Below are 23069 nucleotides of genomic sequence, written 5' to 3'. Positions count from 1 at the left end.
TCACCTGAGCCCTGGAGGCAGAGGTTGCAGTGAGCCAAGATCATATCACTGTACTCTGGCCTGGGCGACAGAGTGAGACCCTGTCTCAAAAAAAAAAAAAAAAAAATCCTCTTTAGTATAGTGGTTAAAAAAAAAAAAGAAAGATAGAAATGCCACCTGACTTTTTTTTTTTTTTTTTTTTTTTGTCTCTCTCTGTCGCCCAGGCTGGAGTGCAGTGGTACAATCTTAGCTCACTGCAATCTCTGCCTCCCAGTTCAAGCGATTCTCCTGCCTCGGCCTTGCAAGTAGGTGGGATTACAGGCCTGAGCCACCATGCCTGGCTAATTTTTGTATTTTTAGTAGAGATAGGGTTTCACCATGTTGGCCAGGCTGGTCTCAAACTGCTGACCTCAAGTGATCCGCCCACCTCAATCTCCCAAAGTGCTGGGATTGCAGACCTGAGCCACCACACCTGGCCCCACCTGGCTTTTGACAACACCCCAAACTTCTACCTCGATGTTCTCTGACAGATTCTTCACAGGTATGAGCTGTCCACTAGGGCTGGTCACACGGAGGCCACCAACAGTCCCGCTGAGATCAAAGTGGCTTTGGGCTGGGAAGGGGCTCTTTGGGAAACTCATCATCTGAAACAAAGAGCAAGAAGTGTTGGGCAAGTCCCCTGAGGGGCTGGAGGACGAAGGACAAGGTCCTAAGACCCAAGAAGCAGTAGCCCTTGCCCATGGGGCGGGGGCTGGTGGGGCCTGCCTTCCGCTGCTGCTGGTTCCCCTGGCATGTTCCCAGCCTCAGGGCTGTGGCCGCAGAGAGCTGGCTCTAGAGCACCCAAATCAGACTTGCTTTGGCTGAGCAGTGACTGGAATGTAAAACCATCCAAGTCTTTTTTATGGAGTTTTGCTGTGTCACCCAGGCTGGAATGTAATGGCACCATCTTGGCTCACTACAACCTCCACTTTCTGGGTTCAAGTGATTCTCCTGCCCCAGTCTCCCAAATAGCTGGGATTACAGGTGTACACCACCACGCCCAGCTAATTTTGTGTTTTTTGGTAGAAACGGGGGTTTCACCATGTTGGTCAGGCTGGTCTCGAACTCCTGCCCTCAGGTAATCTGCCTGTTTTGGACTCCCCATCCACGTCTTTCTTCCCCAAAAGCCAGTAAGTCTTTAAAAGAAAGATGCTAGTCTGATTTCATTAGGACTCAGGGAGGACACAGTCGATGTGCTTTAATTTGGGAATGGAAAAGAGCCCGGGCTGGCTGTTTCCGAGTTAGGACACTAAGCTGGAAGAGCTTTATTTCAAATGACTTCCTGAATCAAGGCTGTTGGAGAAATTCTGCAACACAGTGGAAAGAGGGTGAATATCTGGGAGCCCCGAGGTCCGGGTCTGAAGCCCAGCAGAGCCACTTTACTTGTGGCTTTGGGAAAGTGTCTGAACCTCACCTGTATAGTGGGCATTATCATACTAAACACACATCAGCAAATGCATGTGAAAGTGCTCTGCAGATGGTAAAGGCTGTCCCCAAGGACACTACCGCTATTGTTACCTTTATGTCCACAGGTTCCTGGCCGTCCTCCAGAGAGCCGAGCAGGGAGGCAGCAGGAAGAGTGAAGGCTGCAGAGTCTGTGGCAGCGGTGTGCAGGGAGAAGCCTTGCCAACTGCAGGGTTGTATTCTGGCCACAAGGTGAGAGCAGAGGTGCCAGGGGAGGGAGGAGAAAGTCAGTGTTTGAGGAAGATGACTTTGGGAGGCTCCTGCACTACTGGGAGCCCAGCTTGTCCATCAGAGTGGGCAGCGGGGGAGGGTGTGTTTTGATCCCTGTAAGTGGTTCAGTATGTTTGTTTCAGCAGAAGCAGCACAGGAGGCAGCTAGACTGGAGGCTCTGTGAGGGTCAGGCGTTACCAGCCCTGTTTACCGCTGAACCCCCAATGTCTACAACAGTGCCTGGCATATAACAGGTGGTCCATAAATATTTTCATGGAATGAATAAATGAGCTGGGATGCGTGCTTTTCTCCAGGGTGATCGCCCCTTCCTGCCTTGACCTTTGATGCCATTGACCCAGCCCCATCTTTTTGGGTCTTTGACTTTGTCCCATCTGATGGTGTTGGGGACCCCATTTCAGATCATTCCTCTAATCGGGATACTGCTTTGGGAAACTGCCTCTGGGATCTAAGAGAGCAACCCTGGCAGGAGAAACTGAGGCCTGGGGCAGGGGTCCCGGTGTTGCCAGCAGCACTATCCAGGTCCTGCTTGTCAGGTGGACGAATGGAAGGTGTGGAGCATCCCAGGTATGGGGTCAGTGCCCACTGGGAGATGAGCCCTCTGTGTGTGTGTGTGTGTGTGTGTGTGTGTGTACACGCATGCGTGCTCCCAAGGTTAGTGGATCTTGAGTCCCTGCAAGCCCAAGGAGCAGTGGCTGGCCAGAAACATGTAGGGCATGGTTGACAGCATCCTGGTCCTATTCATTCAGCTCCCTTGCCTGCATGGCTGCCATGTGACGTGTCTCGGGACTCCCTTGGGTGGCTCCAACACTGGGCTTGGCACTCCATGCCTCCCTTCCTGTGCTGTGCAAACACTCAACATGGTAGCAGGGGGACCTTCTCTCGGTGGAAAGCCCTTCCCAGCTCTAGATCCCATCACTTCTCCATCCCCAAGGCTGGTCTCCTGAGCTCTGCCCAGCACAAGGTCTTGGAGTGCAGGTGTGAAATGAGCCAGGTTAGGGCATGAGCTTTCTGGTGGACTGATGGTGCAGCTAGTTTGTACCTATTTGTGTACACGGAGATGGAGCGGGTGGCCAGCACGGCTGGAAGGTCCCCCGGCAGTTTTCCCAGCAGGAGGGAGGTCTGCACATGCTCCACGACACCAAGCAGCCGCCGCACTGTGGCAGTCTAGAAAAGGAGGCAGGAGAATGTTAGGAGAACGTTGCTCTGGACCTGCCGCCATACACCACCTTTGGTCACTGTCACCAGGCCAGTGTGGGACTTTCAGCAGGTTCAGGAGAGGACAGAGGAGAGAGAAAGACTGCCTCGGAGGTGGCCCTAAGGGCAGCACTCATACAGCTTCCAGACTGGCGTCTGCGAGCCCATTCCATCGTCACGGTAACTTGGTGTGACAGGTGCTTTACTGGCCCCATTGGACAGATGGCAGTGGAGGCAGAGAGAGGGTAGGAGACTGTGGGAGGTCACAGGCTGATGAGGGGAAGAGCCAGGACTCAAGGCAAGGCATGTGGCTCCAGAGCCTGTGTGCTGAACCGTCAGGGAATGTGGTTCTCTGAGCTCCTGAAATCCGTGAGGAGTCTACCGCTTGTTCCAGGGGAAATGGACAGCCAAGAGCGAGGCCATTTCACCAGGTCACCTGGGCTTTGACTCTGCTCCCCACCCATCCCAACCCCCATGAGATGCATCCTTATGCCACAGCTGGTGCGGGGACCCAGGAAGGGCTGGGTGTTTGCACAGAATTCTGATTGGGGCATAGATCTGTGTGTGTGTGTGTGTGCATGCGCACATGAACACGCATGTGTGAGGGTGATGTCACTGCATGTGAATGTCAGTGTTTGAGAGTGTGTATGTATGAGTGAATTTGAGTGTGGTCCTGAGTGTGTGTGCATACAAGTGTTTAAGTGTGAGTGTGCACAGGTGGTTGCATGATTATGGAGTGTGCAACCATATATGAGAGTCTGTGAGTATGTGCATGAATACGTATGAGTGCATGGCCCTGTGTGAAGATGTGGATGTGTAAATGTGCATCTGTGTGCAAACGTGTGTGCCTGAGGCCGTGTGAGAGTATGAGGGTCTCTCAGTATGTGTGAGCATGACCATGTGTTTTTGTGTGTGAGTGTGTTTGTAGAGATTGGGTGTACGGGTATAAGTGTTGGAGTGTGTCTGAGCATGTGTGTGTGTGCATGCAAGCATCTTTGTGTGTTGCGTGTCTTTCATTTCTTCCTGAATAGAAGTGATGGCCCCATGTGATAAAGAACTGTGCAACAGGAAGAAATGGGTTTTGTGGCTCTGTCATGATGCCATCATCTAGACCTAGGACTTGAACTCTAGGGATCAAGCTATCCTACTGCTTCAGGCTCCCAAAGTGCTGGGATTTCAGGCATGAGCCACCGTGCTGGCCCCCTTTTCCTGTTTTTAGGGCTTCTTTTTATTGTTATTTTTTCACAGGCTCTTGCTCTGTCACCCATGCTGGAGTGCATTGGCACAACCACAGAGGCACAACTCCAAGAGGTCATGTCCCTACCAGGATGCTGGGGCCACGTGAGACAGTGCTACACCTGTTTTTACTCTGGGCAGCTGCATCTCTTCTGTGTTCTGGGTAAAATGAGCCCCAAGTTTACCCAGACCTGCTGTGGGGTCCATATGATCTCTCCAGTTGGTGGCTTACATGGGATGAGGCAGAGTGCCTTGATTTACCCATCAGGAAATGAGGTTTCGGGAAACTCTGTAACTTGCCCGTCACAAGCCTCCTAAGCGGCAGAGGCAGAATTCAAACTCAGCTGCCTCCTTCCAGAGCCTGTGGTCTGCCCACCACACCACACTGCCTCCCGGAAGCCCTTTTCTATGGAAATTTTCTTCTAGCTCCCAGGGCAACACCTTAGCCTTGTGCCTCAGTTTCTTCATCTGCAAGATCAGGGGAAAAGCTCCACCTAGAAAAGCTGGCGTGAGCTGGGCACTCAGTGTGTGTGAGGTCTGCATCTGGCCTGGACACCCACCTGGCTGCCGCTGGCCTCCGCAGGCTCTTCTGGTCTGTTGGTCAGGGAAGCTTCCAGTACACTGCCCACAGCATGAAACAGGTCCCTGGTGGCTGCCTGGCGCCTGTGGTCCTCAGGGTGGGCCTTGGCACTTGCTGTCAACAGGGCCTCACTGGCACACTGCAGAGCCCAGCTGGCCTCCCACTGGGTTCACCGAAATAAGAAAAAGCAGTGTGAGCCCCTGCTTAAGCTAGACCACTCCTTGTGTCATTCAAAGGACAAGGGAGGCAAGGAGAGGGGAACAAGCCAGGAAAGAGCTGGGCCAGACCTGGCACGCAAGCTCCCTGTATCTCTGACTTGAGACCAGGTCCTCCCACCTTACAGTCCTCCGAGATCCTTCAGGAGAGTACTCTAGTCTGCCTCTGATTGCTTCCCAGAGTGCCCTGCACAGTGCCCAGCACGTAGGTCTTCAGGAACATTCAATAACGAGGATATGGATGGATGGATGGATAGGTGGTTGGATAAATGGATGTATGGGTGATAGGTGGATGGGTGGAAAAACGAGTGGAGAATGAATGGATGGATGGAGGATGAGTGGATGATGGATGGATGGATGGGTGGGTGGGTGGATGAATGGTGGGTGGGTGGATGGAGAATGAGGGATGGGTAAGTGGGTAGATGGATGGATGATAGGTGAATGGATGAATGGGTAGAAGACAAGTGGATGGAGGACGGATGAATGATGGATGATAGATGGGTGGATGATAGATGAATGAATAGGTGGATGCTTGTGTGGGTGGGTGGGTGGCTGGATGGACATAGTACGTGTTCAAATTTGGTAGTTTTGTATGTATTTGTGAAATTATTTGTCTAATGTCTGACTGTCTCAGTACTCTGAAAGGGTCATAATGGCAGATGCCATGTCTATATAATTTGCTGCTGAATTCTCAATGAATTGCACACTACCTGGCACATACTTGACATTCAGGAAGCATTTGTTAAGTGGATGATGAAATTAATGCGTGCATGAATGCATAGAAGGATAGAGGGGAGGATGTGTACAGGTTCACGTATATACACTGTATCTGCATATAAATAGATGGATTAGCAAATGGGTGTGTAAATGGGAAGTGTTACATCAATAACGAGCCCCAGAATAAAGACTAGCCTTGCTGGCTTCAGGCTGGAAGATTTTAGGAGCACAACCTCCTACCAGAGTGGGTGGGGCGAAGCCAGGACTGTTCTCTCCTCTTCTGTTTTTGTTTTTTTTTTTTTTTCTTTGTCTGTTTGTTTTTGAGACAGTCTTGCTCTGTTGCCCAGGCTAGAGTGCAATAGTGCAAGCATGGCTCGCTGTAACCTCGAACTCCTGGGCCCAAGTGATCATTATGCCTCAGCCTCCTAAGTAGCTGTGACTCCAGGTATGAGCCACTATATTAGGCTTGTTTTATTTGTTTGTGTGTGTGTGTGTGTGTGTGTGTGTGTGTGTGTGGTTGTGTTTTTTTGTTTTGTTTTGTTTTGTTTTCTCTGTGTTGCACAGACTGGACTTGAACCCTAGGGATCAAGCTATCCTACTGCTTCAGGCTCCCAAAGTGCTGGGATTTCAGGCATGAGCCACTGTGCTGGCCCCCTTTTCCTGTTTTTAGGGCTTCTTTTTATTGTTATTTTTTCATAGGCTCTTGCTCTGTCGCCCATGCTGGAGTGCATTAGCACAACGACAGTTCACTGCAGCTTTGACCTCCTGGGCTCAAGTGATCCTCCCACCTCAGCCTCCCAAGTAGCTAGGATTACAGGTATGCACCATGATGTCCAACCAGTTTTGCTTTGCTGTTTTTGTTTGTTTGTTCTTGAGATGGAGTCTTGCTCCATCACCCATGGTGGAGTGCAGTGGCATGATCTCAGCTTGCTACAACCTCCACCACAGCCTCCCGAGTAGCTGAGACTACAGGTAGACGCCACCACACCCGACTAATCTTTGCATTTTTAGTAGAGATGGGGGTTCACCATGTTGGCCAGGCTGGTCTCAAACTCCTTACCTCAGACAATCCCCCCTGCCTCACTCTCGCAAAGTGCTGGGATTACAGGTGTGAGCCACTGTACCCCACCTTTGTTTTGTTTTTGAAGGGATGAGGTCTCACTGTGTTGCCCAGGCTGGTCTCAAACTCCTGGCCTCAAGTGGTCCTCCTGCCTCTGCCTCCCAAAGTGCTGGGATTATAGGCATCAGCCACCTTGCCTGGCTTATGGTTTCTTTTTTAACCCTTGGCTGTCAGAACCCTGGGAACATGGTGTTTTAATTTGAATTCTCCAAGAAGCAGACTGTGGAGCAAGGATTTGAGAGCAAGTCATCTATTTGGAGATGATCTTAAGAAACATTTGTGGGGAGTGGGGGGTGTGATAGGGAAGGGTGGAAGCCAGTATAGGAGAGTGATCAAGCCGATTACCTTGGATTCAATCCTGCTTGAGATTATCCATCAAGAGGGGTGAGGGAGCTGGGGTATTTATACACCAGCCACATTAGTCACTGAACTCACTGCATGAATTCCCAGCAAAAGGGGCAGGTAGAGTAGGCTCTGGGGGTTGGAGAAGACCCCCCCAGAAGGATAAGAAGGGCAGGAGCTGGCAGCCAGATGTCAGGTTGGCATTCACGGAAGTTGGGAGCATGGGCAGTCAGTAGCAGTGTCTGGATACATACTTGGCCACCCAAATATTAATGAGATTCAGTTACTCCATCAAGTTGCTCACCAGCAGATGGGTGAGCGAGAGTCTGGGCAAACAGGCCCTCTCACCCAGTGTGAGGTACAGAGGCTGCAGGAGGGGCACCTTCCCATGAATCACCCATGCAGTATCCCTAGAAAGAAGATGGCAGGGGTCTTGGCAGCCCCACGGGAGCCCTGTGACCAAGGGACCCCTTCAACCTATGCTGATCTGGGTTGTCACCCACCTGCCATAGAAGAGTGTATCCCATGGCAGCCTCAGTGGATGGGAGCTACTCACCTGGGACGAGGGTGTGAGTTCCTCACTCCGGTGGGTCACCTCTCTCAGCACCTCGGCCAGCTCCCGCACCCTCTGCAAGTCTTCCAGCCTGGCAGTGACCACAGACAGTGACCCCAGCACATGCTCTCTGACCTTGGGAGGGGGGAGAAGGCAGGAGAAGAAATGTAATTTCATGGCTTCAAAAAGTAGTGTTGGGAAGATGCAGGTGCAGGGTCAGGAGTGAATAGGCTCACTGAGGGGTTCTTTTCCTTTTTTCTTTTTCTTTCTGAGATGGATTCTCACTCCGTCACCCAGGTTGGGGTGCAGTGGCGCAATCTCAGCTCACTGCAACCTCTGCCTCCTGGGTTCAAGCGATTTTCAGGCTTCAGCCTCCCGAGTAGTTGGGATTACAGGTGTGCACCACCACACCTGGCTATTTTTTGTATTTTTAGTATAGACAGGGTTTCATCATGTTGACCAGGTTGGTCTTAAACTTCTGATCTCAAGTGATTTATCTGCCTCAGCCTCCAAGAGTGCTGGGATTACAGGCGTGAGCCACTGCACCTGGACCCATTGGGGGTTTCTAAAGCCCTGCAGACCTCCGTTTGCCTCATAGGATGTGTGATAGGCAGATAACAGCCCCCTGAAGATGCCCACAGTCACATCCCTGAAACCTGTGAATATGTTACCACATGTGGCAAAAGGCACTTTGGCTAGGTCATTTTGGAGATGCAATCAAATTAAGGATTCTGAGACTGAGATGATTCCACATGAACAGGTGGGACCAATGTCATCACATGATCCTTCTACAGCGGAGGCAGGGGCATTAATCAGAAAAGGAGGTGGGTGATGGAGGCCGGGGGGAAGGGAAGAGAAAAAAGGGAAAGGGGGTGAGGGAAGGGTGGAGAGAGGGAGAGGAGAGGGCTTTGGAGGTGCTGTGTGGCTGGCTTTGAGGAAAGGAGTCAAGGAGTGCAGGCACCTCGAGAACCCAGGAAAGGCAAGGAATAGCTTCTGCCCGGGAGCCTCCAGGTTTGCCCCTCTGCTGACACCTTGGCTTTGCCCATTCAACCCCATTTTAAACTTCCAGCCTCCAAACTATAAAGCGAATAAATGTGTGCTGTGTTAAGCCACTACCTGTGGTCATTTGTAACAGCAGACCTAGCAAACGTTTATAGGATGTCTCGAGCTTTCTCCAAATCTTCAAGTTGAATCTGTAGAATTTGGCATTTTTTGAAAATAAATCGTGTCTGAGGGTAGCCCCTGTGACCAGAATGGCATGAAATTCAGAAACGCACACACACAACTCACGTGGCAGACACTGGGAGTGGATGCAATGGGACGTTTTGCCATGTTTGTAATATGAGGTTGTAACACGTTGAATGGCCATTTTTGTAGATTAATACTGGTTGAATGTTGGCAGTCTTATCTAGTTTTTTAGTTGCAGTGATTGTAATTCTTATTTAACTCTTACCACAATAGTATGAGGAAAACAGTATTCCTGTTCCTCTTTTCCACGTGGGGAAACTGAGGCTTAGAGAGGTTTGGTTCCTGACCTGTGACAGTGTAAATGGTGGTAAGTGACAAGAGCTGGGACACCATCTGTGGTCCAACTCCAAACCGCTACCTATGTGACCGAGGGCAGTCTCCTTTCTCCTCTGCACCTCTGCCTTGTCACCTGCAACGTGCGGGGGAGGGAGTGCTGGGCCCCAAACTCCCCTGTCCCAGAGGCCTGTGCCTCCATGAGGGCCAGCCAAGAAAGCAGGTTACCAAGGAAGAAGGCATTTTCTTCACTTTATGTCACTCACCAAACAGACTGGAGAGGCAGCTGGTGTCAGCTACTTGGGAGACACCACATGCTTCTCCCCTGATCCATGAACCCTGATCCACAGCCCAGATGGTCGCAGGCAGACCCTGGGGCCCCAGCGGAAGGGAATGAAAGGAGCCCCCACCGCAGGCACCTTCCGTCTGGTATCGGTGCTCAGCGACTGTCCTGAGCCCTGGCTTTCGTGCTCTTGGTTCAGCACAGAGGACAAGGCCTTGGCCAGCTGGAGGAGCTGCTCAGGGCCACCCTCGCCTTGCAGAGCTGTGGGGATCTTCTCTGACACAGCAGCCTGGAATGCTGCATCCTCAACACATGTGTCTCCGAGTGCCACCTGTTGGGAAATCAGAAATGTGCTCAGAACCTGCTAGGATCGACCTGGCATCTGAAGTCAGGGTTCTTCATGTGGGGTCAGAGCAGGACTGGATGACTTTGGCCTGGCTTGGGGGCTCTCGGGCACTTTCTGAGGCTGGAGGGCAGCTAGACCTGCTCACATCAGGCAGCTGGCGGCCACCCAAACCAAGCCTTGGACGGCTCCAACCTCGGGCAAGTCACTGCTCTGCCACTGGCCGCCCTCCTCCTCTTGTTCTCAACCTCTTCCGCCTCCATCTGGCTTCTGACCCTTATAATCTTGGGATTTTTTTGTTTTTTGCGATAGAGTTTCGTTCTTGTTGCCCAGGCTGGAGAGCAATGTGGCAATCTAAGCTTACTGCGAACCTTGCCTCTGGGTTCAAGCCATTCTCCTGCATCAGCCGTCCAAGTAGCCTGGATTACAGGCATGCACCACCACGCCCAGCTAATTTTGTATTTTTAGTAGAGACAGAGTTTCTCCACGTTGGTCAGGCTGGTCTCGAACTCCCGACCTCAGGTGATCTGCCCGCCTCAGCCTCCCAAAGTATTGGGATTACAGGCATGAGCCACTGTGCCCGGCCTCTTCTTGGGATCTTATCCAAGCCCTTCATGTGTCTTTGTTGGCCAATCTTGGCCCTACTTCCTCTGAGCTCTGTACAGGTGCTGGCCTAACTCATGCAAGAGTCATTCTCCAACCCCCTCCCCCGCACCCACCAGCTCCCAAGACCCTTCCCCTATTCTGGCCACGAAGTCATAAGATATTCAAAGGTAGAGACCATGTCTGTTGTGTCCCTCGCTATACCTCCAGGATGTGGCATATGGTAAATGCCCTGTAAATATTTGTGGAAGGAATGGATGAATCATTGATTCATCTGGCAATGCCCCTGAATATCTTCCATCCAGCCACCCTTTTGGTGAGATTCATGTGAGTGAAGAATTTTTCTTCATAAAGAAACAGAGGCCACTGCCATCACCCACCTTAACCACAGCCTGGGTCTGCTTTGTGTCCCCTGCGCGATTGGTGGCAGAAATAATGACCGTCAGCACAGAGTCATTGTTCTCCTTTCCAAGCGGCAGATACACTGATGGCAGGACAGGTTCAGGGCCACAATGTAAGCAGGAACCTGGCAAAACCAGAAAGTGACTGATAAGGGGGCATCTCTACCTGCAGCCCACTCAGGTAGAGCCTGGTCAAAGAGACACAAAAGCCACAGATCTCGAAGGTCTAGTATGCTCTTGGGATTCCCCACTTCCATGGAGTAGACAGCCGCATATGCTGATTCACTGTCTTCTCTAGGCATCTGCAGGTTGCTGTAACTTTGGAATAATTTTACTAAAATCCATAAAAAATTGCAGGAAAAATAACCCATTTACAGGTTTTTAAAATTTTTAAATTTTATTTATTTGTTGAGACGGAGTCTTGCTGTGTTGCCAGGCTGGAGTGCAGTGGCACCATCTTGGCTTACTGCAACCTCCGCCTCCTGGGTTCAAGCAATTCTTCTGCCTTAGCCTCCCGAGTAGCTGGGATTACAAGTGCGTGCCACCACACTCGGCTAATTGTTAAATTTTCAGTAGAGGTGGGGTTTCACCATGTTGGCTAGGATGGTCTCAATCTCTTGACCTTGTGATCTGCCCGAGGAAGAAAAAGAAGGAGTGGGAGGAGGAGCAACAACAACTTAAAAATTAGCTCAGGGGCCAGGAGTTCAAGACCAGCCTGAGCAACTTAGGAAGACCTCGTTTCTACAACACATGTAAAAATTGGGTCTCGAGCTCCTGACCTCAGGTGATCCACCCACCTTGGCCTCCCAGAGTGCTGGGATTACAGGCATGAGCCACCGAGCCCGGCCTGGAACCCATTTTTCTAGAGCCACACTTTCCCGCCTCCCTGCTCACTTGGATGACGTGGGAGAGGTACTAAAGCCAAATAGCCTATTGGAATTAGAGCAGCTGTTCTGGCCTTTCCCTCTGGGGGCATGCAGGTTTAAAATAAAATCCTCTTACCTTGCTTGATCTTTCTCCTTCCAGGCTCAGCCCCATACACAGTCCTCTTAAGAGCTGGGTGTTTCCACCTCTATTAGGGCACCTGTGAAAACTACACTCCCTTGGGTCTTATAAGAGCTGATGTGCACTTTTCCCCATTCAAGGGGCAGTGTTTATGTCACTGTGATGTTTATGCCGGGTTTGGGGGAGCATCCTGGCAACACTCCTGGTGCCTGACTTTGGAGGAAAATTACGGTCTGACTAGAGCATTTTCAGACCACAAAATGCCAAAGCCTTGCCGGGTGCAGTGGCTCACACCTGGAATCCCAGCACTTTGGGGGGCCAAAGTAGGTGGATCACCTGAGGTCAGGAGCTTGAGACTAGCCTGGGCAATGTGGTAAAACCTTATCTCCACTAAAAATACAAAAATTAGCCTGGTGAGGTGGTGGGCGTCTGTAATGCCAGCTACTCAGGAGGCAGAGGGAGGAGAATTGCTTGAACCTGGGAGGCAGAGGTTGCAGTGAGCGATATCACACCACTGCACTCCAGCCTGAGCAACAAGAGCGAGACTGTCTCAAAAAAAAACAAAAAAACAAAAAACAAAGCCCACCGGGAGGTGATAAGAACTCAGATGAGCCCTCCAAGGACCAATCACTCCCCAAATGGAAGAATAAACGCAACGTGAGTGGCTCCCCCATCTCTCCTGCTAATTAATGCCTTTGGCTATCCCAGGGTGTGGGTGGTTAGGGTGAGAGCAGGGAGACTGTGCAGGGTTTTCTACATTGTGGATGTGGCCTTCCATGTTTGTCACCTGTACACCTCTGCAAAAACATTCTTTCAGCTCAGTTCATCCTGCAATATCACCCATTCCCTGGGGCCACCTGCAAAGCAGCATCAATGAAAGTGTTGAGGATTCTGTTAACCAGACTCATCTCTGTCTTCCTGAATAGCTCTAGGCTTCCGGAAGTCCCAACTACTCCGAGTGTGTAGGGGAGGAGGGGGGGGAGGATGGTGTCTTGGTGACGGCCCCACATGGTCATACTTTTGGGTATCCTTATTCATTTCACTCCATCAATGTCCCCTGTGCTAGGACAATGGATTTTGGCTTTCTGTTGTGGAAGAGCTACTGATGAGTCCAACTTCTCATGTCTCTGTGGATCGATGGCTGGGTCAGTGTCTTGGGGCTAGGGGTTGAGGTTTGGGGGAGCCCTCATCCTGCCAACATCTCTCACACCCAGAACACATTCTTTGCAGCTCCCAGAGAGAACAGGCCTCTGTTCTGCAAGAAGATGAGCCCAGGAGCTGAGGGAAGAGCAGAGTGCTCAGCCAGTACCTGATTCCAGACAGAAGCAGAACTCCAAGGGTCCCAGGGCCATGGAGGTGTTGCAGAAGATGGCAAAGCTCGTCAGAACGGTACCCTCCTCTGGGGCAATGGTGCAAGCAGGCACCTCGGGGGTAGGCAGAGTGCTGATCACGTAGGTGTCCTCCCCATAGGCATGGCTGGTCAATGCTGGGAGTGAAGGCAGATCATGCTCAGGGAGCCATAGGGGCCCATAAACTCCATCCTGATGTTAAATCGTCCCAGGAGCTTGTTAAACACCAAGATTCCTGGGCTCTACTTCAAACCCAAAGCCTCAGATGTCTCTGGAGATTCTGGGGAGAGCCTGGAAATTTACATATCTAACAACTAAAGAGCTAAACTCCAAACAACTCTCCCTGATGCAAGGGATCCCAGGGCCTCACTTTGAGAAACTGGGCAAGATAGAGGAAGTGAATCAGACAGACCTGAGCTTGAGTTTTACTTCTGACATTTGCTAACCAAGTGACCTTGGACTTGACCTTTTCTTTTCCAATTGTTTTTCTTACCTTTTTTTCTTTTTAGAGATAGGGTCTTGCTCTGTTGCCTAGGCTGGAACAGAGCTTACTGTAGCCTTGAACTCGTAGGCCTAAGTGATTCTACTGCCTTGGCCTCTTGAATAAGTGGGAACACAGGAGTGCACCATCATGGCTGGCTAATTCTCTTCTTTGAGAGGGAGTCTTGCTCTGTCACCCAGGCTGGAGTGCAGTGGCGTGATCTTGGCTCACTGCAACCTCTGCCTCCCAGGTTCAAGCCATTCTGCCTCAGCCTCCTGAGTAGCTGGGACTACAGGTGGGCTCCACCATGCCCAGATAATTTTTGTATTTTTAGTAGAGACGGGGTTTCACTATGTTGGTCAGGCTGGCCTTGAACTCCTGAGCTCGTGATCTGTCTGCCTTGGCCTCCCAAAGTGCTGGGATTATAGGCGTGAGCCACTGTACCCCACCTTTAATTTTCTAATTTTTGTAGAGACAGGGCTTGCTCTGTTGCCAGGGCTGGTCTTAAACTTCTGGCCTCAAGGGATCCTCCCACCTCAGCCTCCCAAAGTGCTGGGATTACCGGTATGAGCCACTGCACCTGGGCTAAGAATTTGACCTTTTCAAGAGTCAGCTCTTCATCTGTGGAATGGGGCTGATTATAACAGCTTCCCTATGGAGATCTCGTGAGGTGGGAGTTTACATGCTCAAGATCATGCAGCCAGGATGGACCAGAGCCAGGATCTGAAAACAGGCTGAGCCTACTCCGAAGCCCACACTCTTCCCAGATCACTGTAAGGAGCCCAGTGGACCTGCAATTACATCCCACATCACCTGGAGTAGCCCCCTAAATTTTCAGAGAGTGTATGTCTGGAAGAGCTGGGCATGAAGAGAATTTTAACCCATAAAAACTCATTCTTTGGCCTAGACCTAATTCAGAAAGTTTGGGGTGGACTCAAGAGTGTGCATTTTTAAGTAACACTCTAGTTTATCCGGATGTGCATGGTCTGTGGGCCACTTCGGGAAAGATGGAAGCAAAGTCATCCTTCCTAAAAAGAATCTGAGAAGCTGTGTTTCCCACACTGGGCTTCTTTTAAATAAGAAGCCCTGAAGAATCCTGGCCCAGCATGCGGGTTGCACGACCCCAGAATGACCTGCTTGTGATACTGGGGTGATCTCATTCATCCTGCAAAATAACCATTCTGAGGCAGTCATTTTGATTATTCCCGTTTACATGTGAGGAAACTGAGGCACAGAGAGGCGAAATCCTCTGCCTAAAGTATCACCGGTAGGAAGTGGCAGTGGTACAATTCACACCAGAGCCTGTGCCGTGGCCTCTGCACTGAGCTGATGCCCTGGCTGGGCGTGGTAACACACACGTGCAATCCCAGCACTTTAGGAGGCTGAGGCAGGAAGATGGCTTGGGTCCAGGAGTTCAAGACCAGCCTGGGCAATATAGTGAGGCTCCATCTCTCTATTTGAATATTTAAAAGAAAAAAAGAAAAAGAAACTGATGCCCAATATCTGAGTGTTTCTGGGTGTATCTGGGTTCCCTGAGAGGAAATGAGAGGGAGGCTTCGCACCTGTGGCTCTGATTCGGATGACTTCTCCCTGGGTCTGCAGAAAGGAGCTGTTCAGCTGCAGTGTGGCGGTGTTGTTCTGGAGGAGGGTTAAGGAACTTGGCCAAAATCCTCTGAGTCTGCAGGCATCCGGGAGGGTCTCAGCCTGAAAGAGAGCATCGCCCAGGGCTCCTGACGCCACAGCCAGGCCACTGGACTGCAGCAGGACAGTAGCTTCTGAGTGCTAGGCAGCCTTTTAGATTTATTGCTGATGAATGGAGGACAGGCAGCCCCAGTTCCCCGAGGAGTCACCTGGAAGATAGACTTTCCAGCCTCATTGGGGTGTTTGTCTTAGGTTGGGTTCTCCAGAAGCAGAGCCTGAGATGAGGATTTGTGTGTAGATTATTATTTATTTTTGAGCCGGGTACAGTGGCTCACCCTTGTAAATCCCAGCACTTTGGGAGGCCGTGGTGGGCATATCACCTGAGGTCAGGAGTTCGAGACCAGCCTGGCCAACATTGTGATACTCCATCTCTACTAAAAATACAAAAAATAAGCCAGGTATGGTGGTATGTGCCTGTAATCCCAGTGACTAGGGAGGCTGAGGCAGGAGAGTCACTTGAACAAGGAGGCGGTGGTTACAGTGAACTGAGATCGCACCACTGGACTCCAGCCTGGCAACAGAGCGAGGCTCTGTCTCAAAAAAAAAAAAAAAGAAAGAAAAAATATTTTTGAGAAAGAGCCTCACTCTGCTGCCCAGGCTAGAGTGCAGTGGCATTATCTTGGCTCATTGCAATCTCCGTCTCCTGGGTTCAAGCAACTCTCGTGCCTCAGCCTCCTGAGTAGCTGGAATTACAGGTAACCACCACCATGCCCCACTAATGTTTTTGTGTTTTTTTTTTTTTTTTTTTGAGATGGAGTTTCGCTCTTGTTACCCAGGCTGGAGTGCAATGGCGCGATCTCGACTCACCGCAACCTCCGCCTCCTGGGTTCAGGCAATTCTCCTGCCTCAGCCTCCTGAGTAGCTGGGATTACAGGCATGCACCACCATGCCCAGCTAATTTTTTGTATTTTTAGTAGAGACGGGGTTTCACCATGTTGACCAGGTTGGTCTCGATCTCTCGACCTCGTGATCCACCCACCTCGGCCTCCCAAAGTGCTGGGATTACAGGCTTGAGCCACCGCGCCCGCTGTTTTTGTGTTTTTAATAGAGACATGGTTTCACCATGTTGGCCAGGCTGTTCTCCAACCCCTGACCTCATGTGATCTGCCTGCCTCGCCCTCCCAAAGTGTCGGGGTTCCAGGCGTGAGCCACTGCACCTGGCATTGTATGTGGGTTATTTATTGAAGGAGGGCTCACAGGGAAAGGCAGTGGAGAAAGAGAAAAAGCAGTTGAGAGGGAAACAGCAGAGAACAAAATGAGGCAAAAAACGGTTGTGGGAGGCATCCAGCCTCAGCCTGGTGGCACGGGGGTTCTGCGGTGTCAGTTGCTTCACTGAAATCACCCTTCTTGGGGACAGGGAGGCTGGGCTGTTAGACCCTCCACCCGTCAGTTGTTGGCCAGTGGCCAGCCCATGAAAGCTGGAATTGGGACCGTCCGCCTGGGAGGCGGGACTGGGCTGGGATGCCAACAGCACCTGCTGCACGGTTTCTCCAGAGCTCTTGCTCCCTTGTGTCCATTTGCCCTGCTGTCAATTCCCCAATTTTCTCCCCAGCCCAGTACCCCGATTCCCACACCACAGGCTCTGCGTGGAGTGGATCCAATCCTTGCCCTGTACTGGGCATGCGACATGGGTGTGCTGAAAGTGCAAGGGAGATTTCCATTCTTTTTTTTTTTTTTTTTTTTTTTGAGATGGAATCTCGCTTCTTCACCCAGGCTGGAGTGCAACAGTGCGCGCTCAGCTCACTGCAACCTCCACCTCCCAGGTTCAAGCAATTCTCCGCCTCAGCCTCCCACCTAGGATGACAGGCGCCTGCCACCATGCCCAACTAGTTTTTGTATTTTAGTAGAGACGAGGTTTCACCATCTTAGCCAGGCTGGTCCTGAACTCCTAACCTCATGATCTACCCGCCTTGGCTTCCCAAAGTGCTGAGATTATAGGTGTGAGGCATCGTGTCCGGCCTCCGTTCTTGAGTGGTTGTTGCAGTGCTCACCTTCTCTGCTGGGGTGTTGTCTAAATACCAGCTAAACACAGCCACTGGGGAGTCCTCTCCCATGGTGACCCTGAGCAGAATGTCTTCACTGTCATTAACTGGCCTGCAGTTCCTCTCACAGCTGAAAGGCAGACAGAGGACAGAGTGAGGAAGCTCCCCCAGGCATTGCTGGATGTTTGTCCCCCCGAAACCTCATCTTGAAATATGAGTCCCAACATTGGAGGCGGGGCTTAATGGGAGGTGTTTGGGTCATGGGGGCAGACTCCTCAGAAATGGATGAGTGCCCTCCCTCAAGAGTGAGTTCCTGCTCTACTAGTGACCCCCAGAGCTGGTTGTTAAAAAGATGGCCAGTCGCAGTGGCTCATGTCTGTGATCCCAGCACTTTGGGAGGCCGAGGAGGGCGGATAGTCTGAGGTCAGGAGTTTGAGCCCAGCGTGGCCAACATGGCCCATCTCTACTAAAAATAAAAAAATTAGCCAGGCATGGTGGTGGATACCTATAATCCCAGCTACTCCGGAGATAGAGGCAGGAGAATTGCTTGAACCTGGGAGGTGGAGGTTGCAGTCTTGGATTTTCCAACCATAAGAATCATGAGCCAAATAATCTTTCTTCGTCTTCTTTTTTTTTTTTTTTTTTTTTGGAGACAGAGTCTGGTTCTGTTGACCAGGCTGGAGTACAGTGACGTGATCTTAGCTCACTGCAACCTCTGCCTCCTAGATTCAAGCAATTCTCCTGCCTCATCCTCTCAAATAGCTGGGATTACAGGCATGTACCACCATGCCCAGGTAATTTGTTTGTATTTTCAGTAGAGACAGTGTTTTGCTATGTTGGCCTGGCTGGTCTCGAACTCTTGGCCTTAAGTGATCTACCCCTCAGCCTCTCACAGTGCTAGGATTTACAGGAATGAGCCACTGTGCCTGGTCAACATTTTTTCTTTGTAAATTACCTAGCCTCAGATATTCCTTTGTAACAATGCAAAATGGACTCAGACGGGCATTGTGACCACTGGCTGGTCTTTTGCCCTGTTCTCAAGTCCTTTGAGAGGGTAGGAAATGACCCTTTTTCTTTTTCTTTTTTTTTTTTTTTTTGAGATGAAATCTCACTCTGTCTCCCAGGCCGGAGTGCAATGCACCTCTGCCTTCCGGTTTCAAGCAATTCTCCTGCCTCAGCCTCCCGAGTAGCCGTGATTACAGGCACCTGCCACCACACCTGGCTAATTTTTGCATTTTTAGTAAAGATGGGGTTTCACCATGTTGGTCAGGCTGGTCTCAAACTCCTGACCATGTGATCCACTTGCTTCGACCTCCCAAAGTGCTGGGATTAGAGGCATGAACCATTGTGCTGGGCCACATCACTTAAACTCTCTAAGCCTCAGTTTACCGTTTCCTCACCTGCAAAATGAGGGGATAGCCTAGATAATTTCTGTGATTCTTTTTAGTTCAGATAGTAGTAAACTAATGCTGTGGTTTAACAGCATGCCTGCCATGCACACATTACTTCCCTTGTGTCACAATGCCTGTCCAGTGCTCACAATATTAGAGTGACATCAGAATCCCTACATCACAGATGAGCAACCAGGCCCCGAGAGCTTATGTGATTTGTCCTAAGTGATGGAGCCTCTAAGTGGGCAGATAGAACATGAACCAGTATGTCTGGATCCAAACTCTCAGCCTTCTCTATAATGTCTCTATGATGCCTCTATGAAGGCCAGAGTGATTCCATCTCGGATGCTAACCTGCCATATTGACTATTGATTAACCCCAATTTCAGGAATGCCTCTAAGATTTCTATTCTCTCTCCAGTTCTTTGTGTAAGAGCAGGTACTTACTGCGTGTCCTGCCCTTAAAGAGATTCACATACTATCCTCGCCTTTCCCTCCGATTGTCCTGCACATTCCTTCCCCGTGGTATCTAAGCCCTGGTTCTGGGGTAAGGGGGCTGGCATTCAGCGTCTTGTCTTGCAGCGACCCTGGATATTGTGGTTTCTGTTGACAGGTCTCTATGAAATGTCTCTTTCTTGGAAACTAAATTTGGCAGCTTCTTTCTTTGGCCTCTCTGCTTCCTCGGACTTTGGGGTAGGTTCACGTAGACCTGTCCTCCACAGGACGGTCCCCCAGGTACCCGTTTGATCTGAACTTGGCAACAGCTCTTGAATCTTCCTACTTCTCTCCTCATGTCTGCCTGTTGTAGTCCACGTGTGCTGGACATTCTCTATCTGCCTCTCCATTCCATTCTCTACCAATTTGCGGCTCTGACCTGGGAGACTGAGCTCCATAGACTGCGTCACCCAAGCTGCTGTACCCTCCAGCTTCTGATTGGGTCCAGCCAATGGGAAGCATTGAGGATTGGAGGGTGACAGGAGAGACACTGGGGCATTTAGTCACTGCTTTCCCTGCTTGTTTCCCCGATGGGCTGCAGGTGGGAGAGGCTGTGCTCCTCCAACCAAGGCCACAGCTCCCTCTGGGAGGTCCCTTTCCCACAGCCACAGCGTCCAGGGGGTTCTAGTAATGCCATCCCGCTGTCTTACCCCTGCAGTCCTGGGGCTGACAATGGCTTCCCTTGGTTGTAGTCCTGCCTTCTCGCCCCTAATTTGTTCCCTTATTCCTGCCCTTACCTGTAAACAGCCCCTTCACCCAGCTCTGTTCCATTCATTCCTGGTTTGGTTGAGGCCTCTGCTTCCTGCAGGGACTGGCTGATAGGCCAAGCTACCTTGAACTCTTACCTTGACTCCTGCAAGAGCCTGAGCAATCTCCCTGCGTCTTCCCTTGCCCTCTTCCAAGTCATTCTCCGCGGAGCCACCAGAGCATTTTGAAGCAACATGCTTAGAACTCTTGGATGCTTGGCTGGATGTGATGACTCATGCCTGTTATCCCAGCAAGTCGGGAGGCCAAGGCAGGTGCATCACCTAAGGTCAGGAGTTCGAGACCAGCCTATCCAACATGGTAAAGCCCCACCTCTACAAAAAATACAAAAAATAGCTGGGTGTGGTGTGATCCCGGCCACACGTGCGTGTAATCCCGGCTACTCAGGAGTCTGAGCCACGAGAATTGCTTGAATCTGGGAGGCAGAGGCTGCAGTGAGCTGAGACGCTGCCATTGCACTCCAGCCTGGGAGACAGAGCAAGACTCCATCTTTAAAAAAAAAAAAAGAACTCTCAGGTGGTTTCTCTGTATCAGTCTTAGAAAAAAGGCTAAAATCTTGACATGACCTGCAAGGCCCCACCTGAGCGAGGCCCTGCCTACACTACCAGCTCCTTCCGCCTCTGTCTGTCTTCTCCATCCTCAGGACACTAGCCTCTTTCGCTCCCTGATGATTCTCTGCTCCCTCCCTTTGCCTGCTCTGTTCCCACTCCAGCTGCCCCTTCCCTGCTCTGTGAATTCCTCCTTCTGAAAATCTCTGCTGAGCTGCACTTTCTGAGAGAAGCCTCTCTGACCCCAAGTCAGGGCAGTTTTCCTAGAAGTGCCCTCTCTCCCTTCCTTCATTCATGCCCAGCAGTGCTGATTGCCAGGTGGTAACTAACCCCTGTGACAACAGAGACCACCAAGCCCTACCCAAAGGCAGCCCCAACCTGAGTGGGTCCTCAGTAAGTGTTGGCTGATTGAATGAATCAGGACCCTGGAGGAACCGCCCACGTGCCCCACCTGACTCGAGGCCTGAGATCCCGGGGTGCAGACACGTAGAGGCACTGCTCCGCCCTGTTCTCCAGCTCCTGGCCTCTCAGAACAGCCAGGCGCAGGGTGACAGCAGAATCAGGTGGCGGCAGACAGAATGCTGGAACGACCAGCTCCCTCTGGTCTGTGCGAAGCAGCTGCCTCTCAACACAGTGGTTCCACTGAACCCAGCAATGCCCTGAGAGAAATAGACAGACATTGTTATCCACCAGGAACCCTGAACTTGGCACACGCTGCTACCTTCTGGTTTGGGATTTTTAGGAGAAGGGGATCATGAATAACAACATTAGCTCCAAATGGAGATTTTAAATTTTTTGGTAATGTCACTTTTATTATTGATTGATTGATAGAGATGGAGTTTCACTTTTGTTGCCAAAGCTGGAATGTAATGACGTGATCTCAGCTCACTGAAACCTCCGCCTCCTGGGTTCAAATGATTCTCCTGTCTCAACCTCCAGAGTAGCTAGGATTATAGGCACGTACCGCTATGCCCAGCTAATTTTTGTATTTTTAGTGGAGATGGGGTTTCATCATGTTGACCAGGCTGGTCTCCAACTCCTGACCTCAGGTGATCCACCTGCCTCAGCCTCCCAAAATGGTGGAATTACAGGCCTGAGCCACTGCACCCAGCCAAAATGTCACTTTTAAGGCAGGTTGCAGAAATGATGCTGTGGAGGGATGCTTTTGGGAACATGAATCATACTTCACCCAAACTCTGAGCAAACCTGCAGGATGTGGTTGGCTTGTTTTGCACTAGTGAGTTGCACTGATGCTCAGGCAGGCGTGTAGCAGGAGAGGAGCCGGGAGGATCTGTGGCCTGGGAGAAGGTTCAGGGCAGCTTCTTATCCTGGTGCAATTGTCATTCCCTGTGGATGAGGCTGTCCATAGCTCCCTGTCCCTGCGGGCTACTGTGGGGTACTGCCATCTGGGAGGCCACACCTCTGTCTAGTAGGCTGTACCTCTGGGAGGCTGCTGTGTCACCTCCTGCTTTATGTTAGCAGCTCCCTAAGTTTCTGTATCCTCTGCCCTTCAACTCTGTTGACTGATGTTTACTCATCAGTACTTCACTTCCTACCATCTCCAATATGGTGGCATATATAGCAGGAGAGAGGCTGGGAGGATCTATAGCCCTGGGAGAATATTCCCAAGATTCCTGGGAATATTCCAAGAATTCCAAGATTCCCAAGATCTACAGCCCTGGGAGAGTATTCCCAAGGTATATTCCCTGAGCATATTTCCAAACTGTGTTCAGAGTTCAGGCTCAATCGCCTAAACTCTAAACTTGCATCCTCTGTGTTCAGATAATGAGAAAGAATATTCAGAAGGATGTCAAGACCACGTAACAATTAATATCAAAAACCTTACAATGTTGCATGACTTTTGACCCAGTAATTGCATTTCTGGAAATTTATTTATGAAAGTAACCACAGTTATAAATAGAGATTGAACTGTATATGAGCAAACAATTTAAAACAATCTAAATGTCCAAAAAGAGGGTAAAGAAATGATCATACAACCGCCAGACGCGGAGGCTCACGCATAATCCCAGCACTCTGGGAGGCCAAGGCAGGCAAATCACCTTAGGTCAGGAATTTGAAACCAGCCTGGACAGCATGGTGAAACCTCATCTCTACTAAAAATACAAAAATTAGTCGGGAGTGGGGGCGCATGCCTGTAATCCTAGCTACTTGGGAAGCTGAGGCAGGTGAATTGCTTGAACCTGGGAGGGAGGGGTTGCAGTGAGCCGACATTACGAATTACACTCCAGCCTGGGTGACAGAGTAAGACTCCATCTCAAAAAGAAAAAAAAAAAAAAAAAAGAGGCCGGGCTGGAATTACAGGCATGTGTCATGATGCCTGGCTAATTTTTTTATTTGTTAGTCGAGATGGGGTTTTATCACATTGGCCAGGCTGGTCCGGAACTCCTTACGTAAAGTGATCCTTCCACCTCAGCCTCCCAAAGTGGTGGGATTACAGGCAGGAGCCACTGCACCCAGCCCATTTATTTTATTTCTAAAAGGTAAAAGAATGTGATGTAGCTAGGATATATG

At 50.6% G+C, this 23069-nt stretch overlaps 1 protein-coding gene across 1 annotated transcript in view; it reads right to left on the bottom strand.

The window, feature by feature from the left end:
- LOC101040176 (polycystin-1-like protein 2) overlaps positions 1–23069 on the bottom strand; it is a 106014-nt gene that overhangs the window by 50631 nt on the left and 32314 nt on the right. Inside the window, exons 11-21 of the mRNA XM_003938081.4 lie at positions 20989–21196; positions 17349–17469; positions 15219–15360; positions 13136–13312; positions 10801–10946; positions 9611–9805; positions 7674–7805; positions 4704–4886; positions 2753–2877; positions 1537–1663; positions 492–623 (exon numbers count right to left, since the gene is read on the bottom strand). Of these exons, the coding sequence (XP_003938130.2) occupies positions 492–623; positions 1537–1663; positions 2753–2877; positions 4704–4886; positions 7674–7805; positions 9611–9805; positions 10801–10946; positions 13136–13312; positions 15219–15360; positions 17349–17469; positions 20989–21196 (1688 nt within the window). The remainder of the gene's footprint in view (positions 1–491; positions 624–1536; positions 1664–2752; positions 2878–4703; positions 4887–7673; positions 7806–9610; positions 9806–10800; positions 10947–13135; positions 13313–15218; positions 15361–17348; positions 17470–20988; positions 21197–23069) is intronic.

Source organism: Saimiri boliviensis, chromosome 1, assembly GCF_048565385.1.
Source record: "Saimiri boliviensis isolate mSaiBol1 chromosome 1, mSaiBol1.pri, whole genome shotgun sequence".
NCBI classification, from domain to species: domain Eukaryota; kingdom Metazoa; phylum Chordata; class Mammalia; order Primates; family Cebidae; genus Saimiri; species Saimiri boliviensis.
This window is presented reverse-complemented; position numbering and strand designations above follow the sequence as displayed.